Source organism: Myripristis murdjan, chromosome 13, assembly GCF_902150065.1.
Source record: "Myripristis murdjan chromosome 13, fMyrMur1.1, whole genome shotgun sequence".
Taxonomy (NCBI): domain Eukaryota; kingdom Metazoa; phylum Chordata; class Actinopteri; order Holocentriformes; family Holocentridae; genus Myripristis; species Myripristis murdjan.
In genome coordinates this window covers 11467496-11486327 of record NC_043992.1, presented here as the reverse complement: position 1 = coordinate 11486327, position 18832 = coordinate 11467496, and the positions used below count along the sequence as shown (strand labels likewise).

The window sequence follows — 18832 nt, the reverse complement described above, 5'->3', positions numbered from 1 at the left end:
GGTTTATCGTTTTAGGCCTGTAGTCTGCCGTCTCTCGGCACAGCTATTGTTCTCAGAAAAGTTCTGTCCTGCTTACAGAGAATGGGGAGGTTATTGGGAATACAGTGGAACGCTGCATCAAAGGGAACAGAGAAAAGCAGGATTAGAACTGTACAATTACATAATCAGACTTTCTAATTAGGCCTGGGAATTAGGTGTCTTGATGGCGCACTGAATATTTAAGCCTTGCCTTACATTTCTACATTTCCTTTCCACAAGGAGTCCTTCAATTTATTGAATTAGGTTGATAACAGAGAGACTATCATTTATTGAAAGTTATCATGCGTCATTTTGTCACAGAGGGTGTTTGAAAATGGCACCTATAGAGGATTATGTGGCATGATAGCTGAAGTGTGTGTTTCTGTGTCTTCTGCAGTACCTTTTCGCAGATACCACCAACAGTTACTTGTGGAACACGTTTGACTTCTGCAAGAGCGTCCAGGGCTTCTCCGTCCCTTTCAAACCCACAGACCTGCTGCTCCATAGCAAGAGGCCCAATCTGGTGCTGGGCTACGACAGCTCCCACCCCAACAAACAGGTACAGATCCACCACAGCGTGCTTCTCGACCTCCAGCTCAGTGGGGGTTTACCTAACATTGGGTTTATGATATAATCTAATGTGCGCCACCACAGGCAGGCAGACTTGATTCAATTTTTTTCACGAGTTTGAAAGTCATTAAAGCTTAACTGGGCCACTTTTGTTCATTGACGGCTCCGTTTGAATTTTTCGCACTTGGGTGCATTGAAAACATGTAATTTAATGCGTGTCAACTGAACACAGGATGCTCATGTTTGCCAGCCCAGCCTGTGATCGCATTATACCAAAGGCTCCCAAGGGGTACGAGACAAGCAAAAGAGCTAATTTGGATTTGTTCACCCCCTCACTTCATTTTTTTTCTTTCTTTTTTTTTTTTTGCTTGAAAATTTCTCACCTACTGTGGGTGTAAAAGATTTCTAGACAGTGATCATACCCGACACCGGAAATTTATTGCAAATAGAATGAATACACAGTGTCTCAATCAGGGGGATCACTGAGATGCTCTTTGTGATTTAGTCTGGTGATAGATTGGATTTTTCACATCAAAACCTTGCGCTAGGGCAGCTTTAAATAAAAAAATAAAATCACAATGTGCTTCACTGAAGTCAGAGGTTATGTCACTTGGTCCAAATGGGAAGCACAAACAAACAGTAGTCGATAGATTTTGATCCCTAAGAGGGGCTCCCATTTCAGACTTATTCTTCTTAAAGAGCTGTTAAATTTTTCAATGTGTGGCTTACTCTTCAGTACATTATGCATATCATGACCTAAGGAAGAAGCTGCCGACTTGTTAGTCCCTGCATCACAGCTGTTGACTTGTTGTTAGCGCATCAAAGCATTTTTTATGTTGCTCTTGTTGGGTTCAAGCACAATAACTCCAGATGATTCTCAAGTGCTCTCCTTTTCACATGCGAGAGCCAAAACGTGGAAATGAGTCTGACCTACATTTTTACTGTGCACCATCCCCCCTCCTTCTCTCCTCCTCCTCCTCCTCCTTCTTCTTCCCCCCTCCTTCCACCCTTCACATCCTCTCTTCCCTCCTGTCGCTGTAGCTGTGGAAATCAGATGACTTTGGGGAGACATGGGTGTTGATCCAAGAGCATGTGAAGGCCTACTTCTGGTAAGACAACCGGTGTCTCGGCTCCCAGCAAGCAAGAGTAAAAATGAAACCATCCTGAACTCTGTGCTGCATTCGTCTCATGTGAGAAACACCACAGATGCAAGCTTCCTGTTTGAACATGGAGACAGTGCACAATGCGTCATACTTGAAATCCACACCCACTGAAGGGGGAAAAAATCTGTGCCAATCAGTTCAACCAAATGTACAAAAACTACTAAGATACCTGTATTTTGCTGTTTCCAGCATTTCTAAGGATTATTTGGCATCCTGCATCCACTAGAGAGGAAGAGAGATTTAGAAAATCTCAATATGTTGGTCTCAAACCGAGTGAAAGAAAGGAAACCTGAACTGAAATAATGCCATCTGCTCAAATTTCTCTATTTTTTTCAATATTCTCTTGGGTTAAAGTTGACAAACCACAGCAGGAAGGAAGGACTATGTTATTTTCACAGTGGAGCCATATAGACTCTGTGTGCTGCTGATAAAGTTAATTAGTCTAATGATAAACACTGAATATCTCTGGTTTGCGTCTTGTTGCCTGAATCTACTTTACTTGTGTTTAAAGTCTTGTTTTGCTCTTTGGTTTTTTCAAAATTGTTGACCTCGTTTTTCGTGCTTCCCACCATACGTCAGCTTTTGGGCATTTTTTCCCAGCTTGTTAATAACCCAAAATTGCAAGGAGGCACGGTGAGACAATATGAAGTCAGTGGTGGGGGTGATGGTGTGATGTTTTACCCACACGGGTGGGCGGGGCTAGTTGTCTTCTGTCTCTGTTGTTCACCTCAGCTTCAGGTGGTAAATATTACTAGAAGTCATTTTGACACCTTCCAACATGGTTAAAACCTGTCAACACTTCCAAGTTGCCGGGTTTTTACAGACAATTATTCCCACATGATGTGAATGCACAAACAATTTCATCTCAAGTGTCAGAGTCTCAGGCTGGGAATGGCATGTTAACAGATTTATTATGCAGCAACTTGCATAACATGACCCCACCTTAGTTTAGTCAGACCTATGAATTGAACTGTTTCCTATTTACATTCTGTTTGCCAACTGCTTCTTCTGTGTGTGTGGGGGTGTGAGTGTGTGTGTGTGAGTGGGTGTGTAAGCTGTTAACAGCAGCCCTCAGGCAAGTTTATCCTCATTATAGTGAAAACAGCTGAATTTTGGGGGATTAACAATTTATCATGCATTTGAATCATTTGCATTTTGCAAAACACAAACGTGACTCCCAACTCAGTCAAATAAACCCATTTTATTAGCTCTCCATGGGACTGAGTTGTACTACAACATAAACAGACCAACAGGAGGAAGTTCCTTCAGTTGTGAATCAAAATAATTTTGGTTCAAGTTACCTGCATCAGCTGTTTTGATCCTGTTTGACGGAGGCGAATTTTTGAGCTGTATCGCGGACAACGACTTGAGGCACGCAAAGGATAAGATGATTACAGTGTATCTATTTTCCTAGCCAAATACATCAGCTGTTCGACTACCTTACTCAGATTTTAAAGGGAAAGCAGAGTTGAGAGGGACAGCAGCCTGGCGATGCCTACAAACTGCATCCACATAAAACCACAAGAGAAATGAGTGGCGTGGAAACAGGAGGAAGCAGCACCAACCAGCACCATCAGGCTGCTCTGACGTCTGCTGCTGATAAACGAGTGCTCAGATGAATAAATGATGTCATCCACCCTCCCCTCTTTATGTCTCTGCCTGTCTAAGTGGGTGCTAGACGGCTGGCGGCACCAGATAGATCACATGGAGCTGCAGTTCGCCCTCGCTGCTGTTGCTCGGCGAGACTAAATCACTTCCTGTCCTGTGCATGGGCTGGTGCCACTGATAACAAGATAAACCACACCACACACACACACACAGAGAGGCACACCTACGTATATAGCTCACTTAGATCAGGTTTACTGTCTTGTAGAAGTGTTAGGAATACTGCACAGTGGAAGTGATCATGATGATAGTGCCCTCAAGCTCTCAATAAAACAGATATGCTCAAAGAAATTGCATGGAGGAATTACCTGTACACACTCTATTATAATATTATGTGGATGCAATACAGTCGTTAGGAATTGAGGCTGCAGCAGAAGGACAGCAAATAGAAATATATAAACAGACAAGTGCTCCAGCTTGATTCCATTACAGCAGATGGCAACTCGTGGTTGGATGCCAGCACACCGATGACCTTTAATGTTTTATATGTTTGATGTAGTCAGCTGTGCAAGCTATTACGTCTTAGTGCAGTTTGTTTGGGCTGGTGGAATGATGCCTCTTAAACTTGGGTGGCACTAAATAACAACCCAACAAATGAAACAACCCAAAAGATCTCATTAGTAGATGGTGGGAGAAGTTCACACCTGATAGCCAGCAGTTCCCTCTTCTTCCAGTTTATTCTTTAAATCCTCACTAGCAAAATTAAAATGAAGAGAATCTGCTATTCATAGTCAGCTGTGTCCTCGTGTGTTGGCAACTGGCATAAACACCAGTGATGGTAAATTACAGGAAAGAGGGCAGACAGGTGGATGCTTAAGTTACAGGAACTGAAACTGGATTCATTTTGACTCCCCTGTGGCAGATTACCTAACCCCAAAGTTACCAAAACTCTGTCTAATAAACAAGCCACCCGTGACTTTTGTTGAGAAGTCCTGGTTTGCTTGTAGACGGGCAGGAAATGCCAAAATGCCACAAATGTAAAACCAGAAAAACAAGGTGTGGGCGAGATGCCTCCCAGAAGACGTATCTAGTCGGTTTCAGGTCTGGCAGGCGCCTGAGATGAAAGTGACCTGGAAAACGTATTTTTCTAAGCTTTGAAACATCTGCAGTGGCTGCTTGCTTGTGTCTGGATTGAGTTTCCTCTTTCACTGTGACAACAGTTCCTCTTTTGCATTTGTAGCTTGAAATAAAAAATATCCGCCATCTGCTGCCTTCAGCTGCTATCATCTGCTTTTAACCTAACTCAACACACAACAGATTCTCGGCTGTTTAGTTGGAATACATTCATGAATTTTCGATGCACTGATTCCATTGAATATTTTTAATGCTTTATTTATTTACTTATTTTGCAGTCATTAAAATGCACTCTCTTATAACTAACAACTGCAGTGGTAGCCTAGCCAGGAGAAGCTGCAAATGATCAGACGACAATGGCAGCAGATGAAAGGATTGATCTTAAATTCCCCCCCTGTGGCTCCATCCAATTGTGGTCTATCCTGTTTGTTCTGGGTTAGCGAGGGGTGCTGCTGTTGTGCTTTAACTCAGGCTAAGGCACTGTAGGCCAGAGAGACTCGGGCCTGAATTGCGGTCTGCTGCTGGATATGTTTAACCCTGTGTTTTCACAAACTTATGGTGCAAAGCCAGCTCAGTCTGATGGGCTCAGTCCCACACCCGTCCCCTAATCCTTTGATCGCATTGGTAGGAGACAGAGCGAGAGGCAGAAATCCTGCCTGCAGCCTGCTTCTGTTGTGTACTTAAGAATTATACAATCGTGTGGATTAAGAAGACTGATAAAAATGTGGCGGCTAGATTGATTTTACGTATAGATTGAGAGAAACAAGTGAGAGGGGACAGGGGATGGGATAGAGGGAGAGAAAATGGTGAGATTAGACAGCCTCAAGAGAAATAACTGCAAGAGAAAAGAAAGGAGCAAATATACCTTTTGGAAGACAGTGTTTTCTCAGAATAATGTCCTCAGCGAGGACCCAGACAGGTATTTGTATCATGTATCATAGTTTTAGATATTTAATGTATATTTGATCAATTACTACACTATTTTTTATGTTGGACGCCCTTAACTGAAATTGACCCTAATGGTAGTTTCCAGTTTCAGGGTCTTGTGGTCCAAATGCTGTTCATGCCTCTCTTGAAGGTTCGCGGTGTTTACGCCACGGAGAGTTCGCTCGGTCTCTGCAGACGTCGGTCAATTCATGGTTCTTTGCGGTCGAAGTGGCTTCAGAAAAGAAAGCCGTTGAGCCGTTGCCATAGTGAAGCAATACCGTTCATGTCCTGCGTTTCTTCCAGAGCGATCCATCCGATCATTGCAACAACGACCTCTTCGACACTGTCCGCAGTGTCCCACAGATCCAGAGGTGTACCGAGACCTTTGGTGCACCTTTTGTACACAGTCACACATGCTACAGCTACATAATATCGCCGCTCATGCCAGACAGACCTCAATAAGCATTAATTCGCTTTTAGAGGCTTTTCTACTTTGACAAGTCAGAGGAATATCAAAGAATTTTTTGGCCTATGAACATTTATAGATCTTAGAAAACCAGCTATTGGCAGCTTACGTCCAAAATGCTAGTATTGGTCTTCAAAAATCCATATTGGTTAAACCCCAACTGGCAAACAAACAATGTTTTCAACTCCTCAACAGGCTGAGGAGTTGAAAACATGAAAACAGGGGGCGGAGGGTGTCTGGGAGAACAGAGGGCCAAGGATTAAGTGAAAGGAAGCGACAGAGACACACTGCGAGTAGCTCTTCATGCGCTCTTAGCCCAGACAGTGTCCATCAGTTTAAACAGCGACCTTTCAAAGAATGCCACAGTGGCAAAGCAGAGCGGAGACACTGCTCCCTCTGTGTGGTTCGGCAGCCTCAGAGGAAAACACGCTGATTTGAAGGCAGATGATAGGATGCAGTGAACCCTCGTCCATTGATCCAGCTGATTCTCAAGGCCTTGGTTTTAAACACCCTTGCTTGCACACTTGTAGCCAGAAATAGGCTTTGACCCATGTCAGCTTTGCAAGGGTGGTACAAGTATAGATATTTTTGGTTTGAAGCTGCTGTCAGACAATATTTTGTGCTGACAATCATTGTCTTTAAATTTGGCTGTTTCCATGCCAAAAAGTGTACTGTATCAGAGTGGAAAAGCCTCTAAAACAGCATTGACTCCATCATGTAAAACTCTGTTGAAATCCAACCTAATGAAATTGTTGTAGGTGGATTAGCAGCTTCTTAAGGCACTGTAGGTTTTACAGACTGACATCTCTGAGGCTGCTGAGCAAAATCCTCCCACACCACGCTGGAATAATTGTCTGCTCAGACATCTGAAATAAATATATTTGTAAACTCATATTCAGTAGCTGCGGGTCGGGGAGGGATTTCCACTGGCCCGTATCTGACTTCGATTAAATGTCAGTATTGACCTGATATATTGACAAAGTGATATAGGAACCCTAATCAGGAAAAAAATCCAACTTTGTCACAAATGAATTGGGAAGGAGGAATGTGGACCTCTGCTTTGCATGTGTGAAGCAAGTTGCCCTACAGGTACTAACAGATGGTGTGCAAGCAAAGGGACAAATCTCTCTTCCAACTATCTTCAATGCAACACTTGTAAGCAGTCTAGATTAGTATTACTTTTTTGCTGGGAGTAATCAGTGTCTCACATTAGGTGATTTTTTTTTTCCTCTACCAGGCTTATTTGATGTAGACAAAACATATAACGTTAAAGGTCTTGGTTCTAAGTTATGGAGAGCGGCATGAGATCCAGATACCTCTTAAAATGAGTGACAAACAATATTTTAAGGCCACTTTGCACAGCAGAGAATGACGAAATGATATCAGAGATGATTATACTTCATTACATCTATAATCATTATCAGCAATATAGCATAATTGTATAATTTAGACATTTCTACAAATGTGCGAGATGAATTCCGCCGCTCCTACTTGTTTTTCCATTTCAGCAGACAAATACTATGTGTATTCAGTGCCTTATCTTTGCAACATGACAGTCTCATTTTGCCTGCTCACTTCCTCAGATAATAGAAGTCACAAGGCAACAGCATTTCGATGGTGTGCGCCTCTGTAATTTGATGTATATCTGGTTGAAACAGGAGTTGGTGCGGGGAGAAAAAACTGCTTAAACTGTTGCAAACCAAAACTGAAGCTGTGGAGTGGTTTGCAGACAAGTCTTGAGCTGTCGCGAACCGGATTATTATAAGATGAATAAATTGCAGCTGCATCAATAGTGGCATCTGATTGGTCTACGAGGCCTGAGGTGGCCTTTGTTTACTATGACCAACACACAGCCAAAATGCCAGCCTGACACACTGTTGGAAAGCAGGGATTAACCATTTACATTGCATTTGTGGTGTAGTTTCTGTTATGTAATGCATTATTTTTATTTATCACAGCTGAGTAGCCAAAAGTCCATGTGCATCACATTTATAGAATTACACTGTGTGTCTGTGTGTTTGTCGGCTGGAGTTTTCCTTTCACATCACATCAGAGCTTTGTCAAATTGTTTCCCAAGAGCAACTGGATTATATCCCTGCCTTCAGGACATAACCACAACACTTTGAATGGGTTTTTATATGGTGGTAGGGGTGGAGGGAGTATATTGTTAAGAAATGCCTGATTTTTTTGTTGTTTTTTGGATGTAATTTTCGTATACACCTCTTGGTACGTCGTAACCACTAAAGATATGCTGTCTCCAACAGTTTAAGGGGAAATCATTATGAATCGTTATAAAGATATGAGAAAACATAGATTTTGTATATTTTTTGACATTCCACTATATTATTACTAATTTTTTTCTATTCAATTTTTCCTGTCTTTCTCTCCCATCCGTTGTTCTCTCCATTACTGCCATCCCACTCCCTCCCTCTCTGCCACCCATCCTGCTCCTCTTGCATCCAACCCTTGCCTCCTACATCCTTCTCATCCCTTTTACCTTCCTAGGGGAGTGGAGCCCTACGACCCCCCCACCATGGTGTTGGTCCAGAGACATGAACCCCAGGCGTCTCCACTGTGCTCAGCTAGCACGACTTCTTCCAGAGCGAACAGAACCGGAGGGTGATCCTGGAGCGGGTCGACAGCTTCCAGCTCCGCGACAAGTACATGTTCGCCACCACCACCCGGGTAAGAGAGCAGGACGCAGAGCCTCTTCAGCACGCCGAGGCAAAGAATGAGCTCATATTCCAAACTGCGGGACATGATGTGATCAATATAATTTTAGGGCTTTTAAGTTTTTAGAGAAAACTCTTATGTTGCATTCAGGTGCTGGTGCGAATGTCCGGCAGACTTCTGTGTTTTTTCCATGTGATTTAACCTTTTGAAACTTGAGCAAATTCACTTGATTTCTTTAAGAAACAACGGAATAAGGTGATAAGGAAAGGAGCAAGAAATCAGAGAAAAGTTACAAGGCAATTAACAAAATTTGCAATAAACTACAAGAGAAATTTAAAAAGTATTAAAAATAAATTCAGTTAAAAATGGCAAAGAATTACAAGAAAAATCTGAGGATAATTATCAGTAATAATTATATATTTAAGATTAAATTACAAGAAAATTACTATAAAGTAACAAGAAATTACCAAAACAGTGACTTAAAATCCTCAAAATTTGAATTGAAAATATATAACGTGAATTTTGTTTAGAGTGTGAAATAACAAGTTTAAAAGTAAAAGCCTCCCCGCAGGGTTTCAAAGAGTTAATTAATATATTTGGCAAATGAAATGAAGACCATGTGCACGTCATTCTGCTGTAGTAAAGTGAAACAACGTCTTATCTTGAAGAGCTGAAACAATCCTTTGTGAACTGAGCTTGCATGACCTTGAGGCCAGGGTTTCCTCCATCTTTAACCCTGAATGTCATAACACTGAGCTCATGTCACTTCATTTTGCTTTTGTACCCCACCAACTGAATGCAGTCATTTTCTGCTATTCATACATTAACAAGCATATATTTCTAAAACCTGTTTAACAGATAATACATTTTAACACGGCATACTGGGAGCCACACAGTGAAATACCAGCTTTCCAAACTCAAAATAATGAGTAGAATATAATGGAAGGTAGAACAATGTTTGGCTTGTGATAAATTGCAACACTGTATATTTGTCGCTGTTAGTCTCCCAGTGTTTGTACAGTGAAGGCACACTCATGAAGACAGACAAACAGATAGTGGAGCAGATGGTGGGTATGATTTGGATCTCATCTCCTTCCCAGTTTCACAAACTGTGTGACAAACAGATCCGCTTTCCTCTGCATCTCATGTTGGGTTTGGGATGACGGCAGCCTGTAGCTACAGTGTTTTAGAAACAGTTGATTGTACAAGGAGGTCAGCTGTGAAGGATTTGTTTGATCCGTTAATTGATATCAGATGGCTAACCATACTGAGTCAATCAATCTTGCTGTTCCTGCAGGCAAAAGTGGAAGCAGGAAATTAGAATTGCTCTAGTCATTGCAGACACACACGTCTCTGTGTGTGTCTGCAGGAGAAAGTAAATGGATGGTGCTATTTGCTGTGTAGACAGCAACAGGTGGTGTGTAGCACTCGATTAATGAGGTCAAAACAATAAAGCCTGGCCATAATCCCCAGTGGCTAATGCGGTCTATGTGAGTGATGCACATTCATAATTATTAATGTGGTCAGACAAGATTCAGTTGGAAACTATTTTCAACCTCGTAGTACGACTACAGTGTGCCTGCCAATCAGCTGCAGGGAGCACTGACCTCCTGACACACACACACACACACACACACACACACACACACACACACATACACACACATACAAACACACACACAGGGCCAATGCAAACTTTTACGGAAGGTGAAGTTGTAAAACCTCTGCAGTTACTTTCAGAAAACAAGTCCAGCCTTCGTGTCCTGAAGCAAACACTCAGCTCAATCGGCAGTAGTTTACTTAGGCTTATCCAGATTATTGATTTTTTTTTTTTTTTTTTTGGCCAATAGATACCATACCAGTGTGTAAATTCATTCATTCATTCATCTATTAGAACAACTTTTGATGCCAGATGTAATTGATGTTCCTGCTCAAGGTGGGTTTACCAGTGTTACTTTGCCCATATTATTACAGTGTACATTTTCTTGGGCAATTTTCTTTGCTTTTTTAAAGCATTATTTACATGTTTTTCTTCTTAGAAAGTATTTGTGTTTATGAAATCAAAATCGATTGTAATGTAACTACATAGGTATTTCTATGCGCGGCTTATTGTATTAGTGTGAATATAACTGATGGGATATAACGGAGATCCACAAATGGAATGAATTCCACTGGTAATTACCAATACGGGCCAGCAGCTCCCATGTGTTAAAGTATGTACCTGTATGAATGTTAATCAAGGCCTTTATCTATCCAGGGCAACCCTTACGCTGGATAAGTAAAGGCTGACAAAACAATCTTTTGACTTGGAGAGTCATGTGGAAGTAATGCAGGAAGTCAAAATTTTCACAGTATGACATTATGCTGTCGGAAAAAAAAATCAATCCACACAGCAATCATTGAATGTCTGTATGCAGTTACAATTACAAGATCCAATTACAAACAAAGTACTTATCAGGAGTACCTGTTGTTGTCAGCCCTCACCAGTAAGCCCTCACCAGTGAGGTAAACATTGTTTTAAGGATTAGAGTTCGACATTTAGTGCTTACTCCTCACAGAATACACCTCACAGAAGTTTGGGAGATTGGCCCATTTGTCATTGTTCCTGAGATGAGAACATTAATCATCCACGGATACCTGACAGATTATTTGCTTTGGTGCGGCGCACTAACACTTTTGCATACCTTAACAGAAAATATATGAAAATCATGGTTCATATCATACTTTGCACCTTTTTGCCCACTGTTTTCTCCTCTCTTAAAGATAGCAGTTCTGTACTAAATTATAGCAAAATCAAAATTCTTCCCAGATGGAGGACAAAATCCTCTCTAATTAGAGTCTGTGGCCTAATACTTATCCATGTGGGGCTCCTTGACATGAAATAGTGTCTGGAGACTGTGATGAGGATATCGACATCCAGGACAGGGTCAAATTATATTACCATCATTTGGCAGTGAGAGCATGCTGCTTGTTTGGGCTGTATTTCTAGAGTGTTTCTGTTTCCCCGGAGAGGGGTACTTGGCAGCAATCTTCTGTAGAACAATTCATCAGCGTCTGATGTGCTGAAGGAAGTCAGAAGGAAGTAGACGGGAAGGCCTCGCTCTAAACATTGCTTCAGATAATCTCTGGAAGGCGGTTTAATGTTCACCAAAGCAGTCAGGGGAGATAGAATCAGAAAAAGTCTGAGTACCTGCAGGCATACATGCATTCCACGTTGTATTCTTGCTAGGTAGATTTTTTTCATTAAAATGGGACATGGGCAAGTAAGGGCAATGATTGTTCTCATTTGCCAGCAAAACCCATGACTGTGCAGGTTTTCATTCCACCCAAACGCTGCAAGAACTGAATTCACCTGCTAGTTCCCCTTCTCTGTCCGAAAGGGCGCTAATCAGTGAAATCTGTTTGCAGCAGCTTAAAACAGCCTGTACATCCAGAGGCTGCACGGAACACCAGGACGAGCTCTTCACAGCGTTAGAGACTCAGGTCCTCTCTTAGTTGTGGTGGTTGACCTGTCTGTGCCCTCCCTCCCCTCCGAGCCCTGACCCTGACCTCCAGAGAGTTGCCCAGAGCTGATCTGATCTGAGCAAAGCTGACTGAAGCCCAGTCAGAGAGAGCAGCGCAGCCCTCAGTGCAGACCCTGCCCCTGGGGCTTGTGGGAAGATGTCTGCGAATGAAAGTGAAGGGAAAAGACTCAGGTTAAGCTGTCACAAAGCATCAGTGTAACCGGTTTGCAGTGTTACCTAGCAATGTAAATGCTAAGCCAGTGAAGCTATCTGTGTTTTCTGTCATGCTTATTAGTTGGTAATGAATGATTCTTGGAGGTTAGTTTCGGTTAGTCGCTCTACTCTTCTATCTTCGGTTTGCACTAATAGGATTAGAATAATGGAATATCAGAGGCGCTTGTGGCAGTGCCAAGCTGCTTAGGCTAATTAAAGAGCCAGAAATGGAGAGTTTTGTGTAACAATAGGGATCCTGTGGACAGAGTGTTAATCAGACCTTAAAGACCCCAGCCTTTGGTCTCATTGAAGAGACCCCAGGAAGATAACTGGCTTAGGAGATGTAATGGGGACGTAGATAAGGGGCTGTCCCTCTGTCTCCAAGTTATCTGTTTGACATTTTCTCTCATTTGCACCGTGGATTCTCTGCAGACAGTGCCTTTGAGAGTGAGAGGAAAGCAGAAAACAAAGATTGCCACTGCAAGGATTCCCTCCCATCAAAGAGCAGCTGCCTTTCGGGTGCTTCTGAAGCACTTGATTACTTTGAGTTCCCTCAACACTTGCCTTTGGTAAATATTTGAGACTGCTGACTGTTTCCGGCTGTGTCTCTCAACAGTATTATGATAGGGTTTTTTTACACATCTACACCAGAATTTTTTTTTTACTGGAAACTGCAGGCAGAAGTAAACAGTTGTTTGGAGCAGCACATTTCCCATAAACAGAGTTTAAAGGGTTTGCAACATCACAGAACAAGAGGTAGTATTGTTTCCTCTGGCAGACGGGCTTAAGCAAACTTATGGAGAGGGAGAGAAGAGAAGGAGTTTGTTGGATGCCAAAGCCACATCTCCAGTTCTCAAGCATTCGCCACTATTGATAGGATTTCACTTTCACTTGTCATTTTGAGACAGTGGTTCAACCATGAAAACCGCCTTCCTGTCAGCACTTCAGAAACTGCCCATGTCTGGGATGGCAAGTTCAAAAACAGGGGAAAAAGGCAGGAGAAGCGGTAATCAACCGTTACAACTGGATTGAAGTTGTGAGCCCCAAAAACCTGAAAGACATATTTTCGCAGAGGATCTTTCTTATATCCGACTTGTATTCCTTTGGATCAACACGGCGGGCCCAGCCAGTAGCTCAAGATGCAGCATGAGAGCCAAGCCACAAACAGACTTGTGCACTATGATTTAGCAGTAGCCTGTTAGTTTATAGCCATGGTAGCAGAGTAAAACTGTAGGAGGTGTGGTAAAAATTCATTATCTCTTAAGCATTCTCTCTTAAATAAACCGCTATACACGAGACCCCATGTGGCGGAGAGGTCTAACCACCCTCTCTCAAAACAGGTCTGCCTGGTTTAACGATGCAGTACAAAAAAAGACCAACTGTTTTGTTGAGAAGAATCAGACTGTCTTCTGTGTTAGTATGTCCAAGGGCAGAAACACTACAGATTATGCAATCCACAATCCACAGAAGCAACTGAACTATCCTTGAACAGAATTCACAAGATCACTGACACAGAGGAAAAGAAGCATTTGATTAATGCTGTGCCACAAGCACATGAGTAATGAATGCGCTCAGTAGGTGGTGCCTTAAACTCAGTGCAAAGAAGGCTACCACAGTCGCTCCTAACCTCACAGTCAAGGACAATATGCCTTGTGACAATTTCCATCTTGACGCTCCAACAAATACCCTGCATTATGATAAAATGTCACTCTAAAGAAGAAGAAAATAGGCGATGTAGTGGTAAACATGTCATCCCCGTAACAGCGCCACACTTCCCCTCTGAGCCAGTCAATAACAAATGTCACCTTGTGGTTGTTTATTGTGTGGGACTGGAATGACTGAAGAGGAGCAGTCGCTCAGTGGACTCACACATTACAAGCAAATCCACAGAGGCGGTGATTGCATGCGAAAGTGCAGGGAACACGAGGTAAGCCTAGAACAGGTTATTGTCTCTCCTAAAAAATAACAGTCCTGAATAACAAGAACAATAAATAATAATTAAACTGTTCCTCAAGAAAGTAGACAGTAATAATAGAGTAAGGACAGCTGCATAGGTAGGTACATGTAATTTTATGTCATTATTTGTTTCAAAGGGGTTGATTATTAAAATGTTTAATTTTGACTTGTAATTGTAGCACTTGCCTTGGCCCAATCATCCTGATTTTGAAAAATGAATATGGTGGTTAAAGTTTCATTTAATCTGTTGAGCGTTGTCTGACATATTTGAGACATGAATGAACAGATGTCTAATACATAGTCTGGTGCAACGACAGGTATTAGAGGTAGTAGAGTGTTTTGAAGCAGCCATGATCTTGTAACTGAGTGAGACTGGCAGCACGAAACCTGTGAGGTAGAAAAACAAACAAACAAAAAAAAACCTTAATTCCAGTCCCAGATATTGCCGCATCAGCATTACGGTCTAGATTTCATCCCTGACAGACATTTCATATCAAGTGTCATTCTCACTTTGTATTTAGGCTGCAGTTGTGGTTCAGTTGCAGTACACCTCAATCCAGGGATCTCAGTGTGCAGCAAGAAGTGTTAATTCAGAAAACATTAGCATAGCCTGGAACGTGTGGTTCACTCCGGGTTAGCCTTGCAGAACAGTCTCTGCGGTTTCAAAGGAAAAATAAATTATCGCCATCCCACTGTCATGTGCGAAGATACATTCTCCTGTCCAGTTTCCACACTGACTTACATAATAAAGTGGAACTAGAAAACTGCAGTGTATATACAGTAGAGAAACTGAATCAAATATTCGGTTCAGAACCTGTATGACCTAAACATGAGGTCTGAGCAACACTGGATCCAGTTTAATTGTATTGCCCAGGGATACAGTTTAACCATAAAGTGTAACAAGGCGTGTGTATACATTTCATGCACATTGTTTTAATTATGAATTTCCTACTGTCACATACATTTCTGGATTCGCTGCTTGATAGTCTATTACCATTTCTAGATCTCAGATTTTAAAAAAGTCCATATAATAATTACATTTTATACGTACCATACGTGTACAAATTTTGCATGACTACATTTTATGTTTACCAGTCAGCCTTGTTTGTCTTTTTATTTGGTGCGTGTGTGCGTGTGTGCGTGTGCATGTGCGTGTGCGTGTGCGTGTGTGTGTGTGTGTGTGTGTGTGTGTGTTTGTGTGCCCTTTGGTCATTCTGTTTTTCTGCACCCGTATCAGTATACATAGAGCTTGTGTCATCCTGCATTTATACGTTTCTGTCTTCCTACCTCTTCTCTTTCCATTTGTCTCCACATTGCGGCTGCTCTGCTTTCATGTCACGGCTGTCGGTCGGTCTGGGGACCACTGTAGATAAATCAATAGGCTGCATAGTAAAGGATAGAAATGCTCTACCAGTGAGCCGGGGCTCTGAGGCTCTGAAGGATGGACACACACACACACACACACATCGAAACAGCAAGCCTCACAGTGGGGTGTGACTGTAGACTTTTGAATGCTGGTTCCAGTATTTCTTGTATTGATATTCAACATATTTACATTTCCCAATTTTCATGCTAAAAAACAACAGCAACAAAATAGAGGAGTTACAATTCAGTGAAAAGCCTCTGAAACAACATGGATAACACCATTGAACTCACCATTACTACTGGCAGTACAACAAAATGACAATATTTATGCGTATTTGTGTGGAATTTGATCAAAATGTCATCAGAATCAGTTCAGCTTCAAGTAAAAATGAATGTTAATTTAATGTATTTCTGTCTCTATATTCACTTCCATATATACACTTGCAACAGCTCCTGAGATAACACTTTCAGTGCATAAACAGGCACAAATACAGCACATTATGTCACTTTAAAAAAAAAAAAAAATCCAGGTCTGGTAGCCATTTTTAGTGTGTAATTACAGTTAATTGTGAAAGTACGATCAGTTTGTTTCTTCCTGGTGCAAGGATACTATGTGGAAGTTTCCGGCTAACGCTACCTGCTGGATCTACTTTTCAATTCAAATAGGAAAATAACAAGAACAGAGCTGTTATTGTTACGTGTTTTTTATATTGGCATAGTCTGCTTCGTTGTGTTCGTTTATGTGCTAAAGTGTTATGCGGGAGCTGTTTTGCCGCACTGTGGAAGTGAACGGTGAGATAAAAACACGGTGTTGTGGATTTGCAGCCCACAGGAGCACAGAGCAGCTAATGAGGATATGTGGACTCATAACAGTCAGGTAACCAGAGAAACCAACACTCTACCGAAGTTCAGTTTTGCTTTAAGCTCCTCTGAGACATAGCCGGTGCAGTATTGATCAGTTCTACAATAAATACTGTATGTAATTAAACATCCTGCATTGTTTCAGAGGTGGACCACACTGACCACACTGATATCTGATTTCCAATAAGAGGCGAATGCCAGCTCCATATATCAGTGGAACTGGCACATCGGTCTAACTCCTCCCTGGCAGACAGGATGAATTGTGGATGTGCAGCTTTGTTCTCTGAACTCCCATCAGTCGTTCAGATGTCTTTGTTCCTCTCCAGTTTGCAGCTTTCTGAAGCCAGGCTCTCCTCTCCTGGTTTCTCCTCTCTCCACCTTTCTCTCTCTAACTCCCTCAATGGTCTTCCTCTCTTGCTCTTGCTCTTGCTCTCTCTTTCTCAGTATCTCTCCGTCCTTCTCTCTCGAGCAGCGGCTGTCAAACTCCCAGCAGGGTGGTCTTACCTACTCCTGAATAAAGTAATGAAGCTGATTAGCTCTCTGCGTGTTTGAACCGAGCCCAAAAAAAACTTTGACATCACTGCTGAGAGAGTACAGGATGGGACGGAAATGGAAAAAGGTAGGCAGTGGACGGAAAATACACAGACCAGGAAGACATTTGTATTCTGAGGCAGTGAAGAGGTGTGAAGAATGTCATTAAGAGAACAGAGCGAACCGTTAATAAGCAGAGAGGATTGGTTTATTTGCCTAGAGAAAAGCAGAGCCCTTGTTTTTATTGCTTTGAGTATAAAGTAGAAGAGAGGGAGATGAGGTCAGACAGAATGCAAATGGTAATTGGTGCAGCCGGAAGATTTCTGTATTAAGATTCATTTTACAGGAGCCACTGACAGAATTTGTCATCTTGTTTTTCATCTCAGGACCAAAGGTCAGGAGAGTGTTGGTAATGAGATATAGTTTAGTCAGCTTGTTTGAAGAGATTGCAGATGTTTTATGTACATTTTATATAACAACAACATAATAATGGTCAGAATTAAAGCTGCAATAAGGAACTTTTCACTTTGTAGCTCAAAATAGCAGAGAGAGAGAACTGAATTTCAAAAACTTAATAAATTGCACACTCCACTGACTTAAATTTCTTTTTCTATGTGGCTGATGGAGGTTTTAAAAAACTTTTCCCACTATCATGAGTGAGTTTTCCTCAATCCTGAATCCTGAGTCAAGCTTTCTCTTGGCGGAGTGCTCACTCGCTGCAGACACTTTAACATTTCACTGTCAAGTTTTGATTTATTTTCTGTGTGTGGAGGTTTTCTCCTAGTGACCATATCCAAGACCAGAATGTAAGTAGGACATATATGGTGAACATACAAGCATCTCTATTAATTGGGATTGGGCCTTCTTCTCTCTTGCAGCTTCACTGATAAGACAGGTGTGTTTTTCTATTGAGGAAAAAAAACTTGCCTCTTGCAGCTTTAAGGAAAATTGAACTTTGCTCGAGCGTTGGGTTGTATAATTACCAGGATGTTATATGAGTTCACATGGTGGTGAAATGTCCTCATTAGCTGCTCTGTGCTCTCCTGGACTGCTAATCCAAAATACTGTATTTATTCTTCATTAATTTCCATAGTGCAGCAAGACAGCTCCCAAAATGACACTTCTAGCACACAAACAAATACAAAGTCCTGGTACCCATCATCTCCACCATCAGTAAATGGCTCCTGTCTTGTTATTTTCCTATTTGAATTGGAAAATAGATCCGACAGGTTGCACCCGCGGGAAATTTTCGCCTATTCGTCTTGGAGGAAATGACATGATAATACTTTGGCAAATAATTGTAATCACACAAAAAATGGGTACTGGAACTTCTTGTATTCATAGTGGATAATCTGGTATGTTTGCATTCATTTATGTACTAAAATGTTATTTTGGGGAGCTGGTATGGAAGTGAATGCAGAGACACAAATAAAGTATTGTGGACTAGCAGCTCAGGAGATCATGGAGCAGCTGGTGATGATATTTGACCACCATGTGGACTCGTACTATGTCCAGGTAACTATACAACCCAGTGTTCTACCAAAGATCGATTTTCCTGCTGTGAAAAAGGCATGCCATTCCAGTACATTTTAAGGAAAGAAGTATGCCTGGAACGTGTGGCCTACTATATCTCAAATCAAGAAAACTGTTGGCAAAAGTAGAGAGCAAAACAGATGACCATAGATATATTTTCCCCCATCATGCATTTATCCACCGTCAGTCTTTCACGGCTCATTTAATATATTTATAAAAAAAAAAAAAAAAAAAAAAAAAAAAGCAGAATTGAACAGCCGAATTGCATCACAGAACTCAAGCCTCTTATACAAGAGGTAGCATTACCGATGCAC

At 41.7% G+C, this 18832-nt stretch overlaps 1 protein-coding gene across 2 annotated transcripts in view; it reads left to right on the top strand.

Annotated features, from left to right (window-relative positions):
• Positions 1-493: 493 nt before the first annotated feature.
• Positions 494-18832, top strand: part of sorl1 (sortilin-related receptor, L(DLR class) A repeats containing) — a 79179-nt gene continuing 60840 nt past the window's right edge. For both annotated transcript variants that reach the window (XM_030066672.1, XM_030066671.1), the window contains exons 1-3: positions 494-577; positions 1630-1697; positions 8389-8568. In XM_030066672.1, coding sequence (XP_029922532.1) covers positions 8548-8568 — 21 coding nt within the window. In that variant the 5' untranslated portion in view covers positions 494-577; positions 1630-1697; positions 8389-8547. The remainder of the gene's footprint in view (positions 578-1629; positions 1698-8388; positions 8569-18832) is intronic.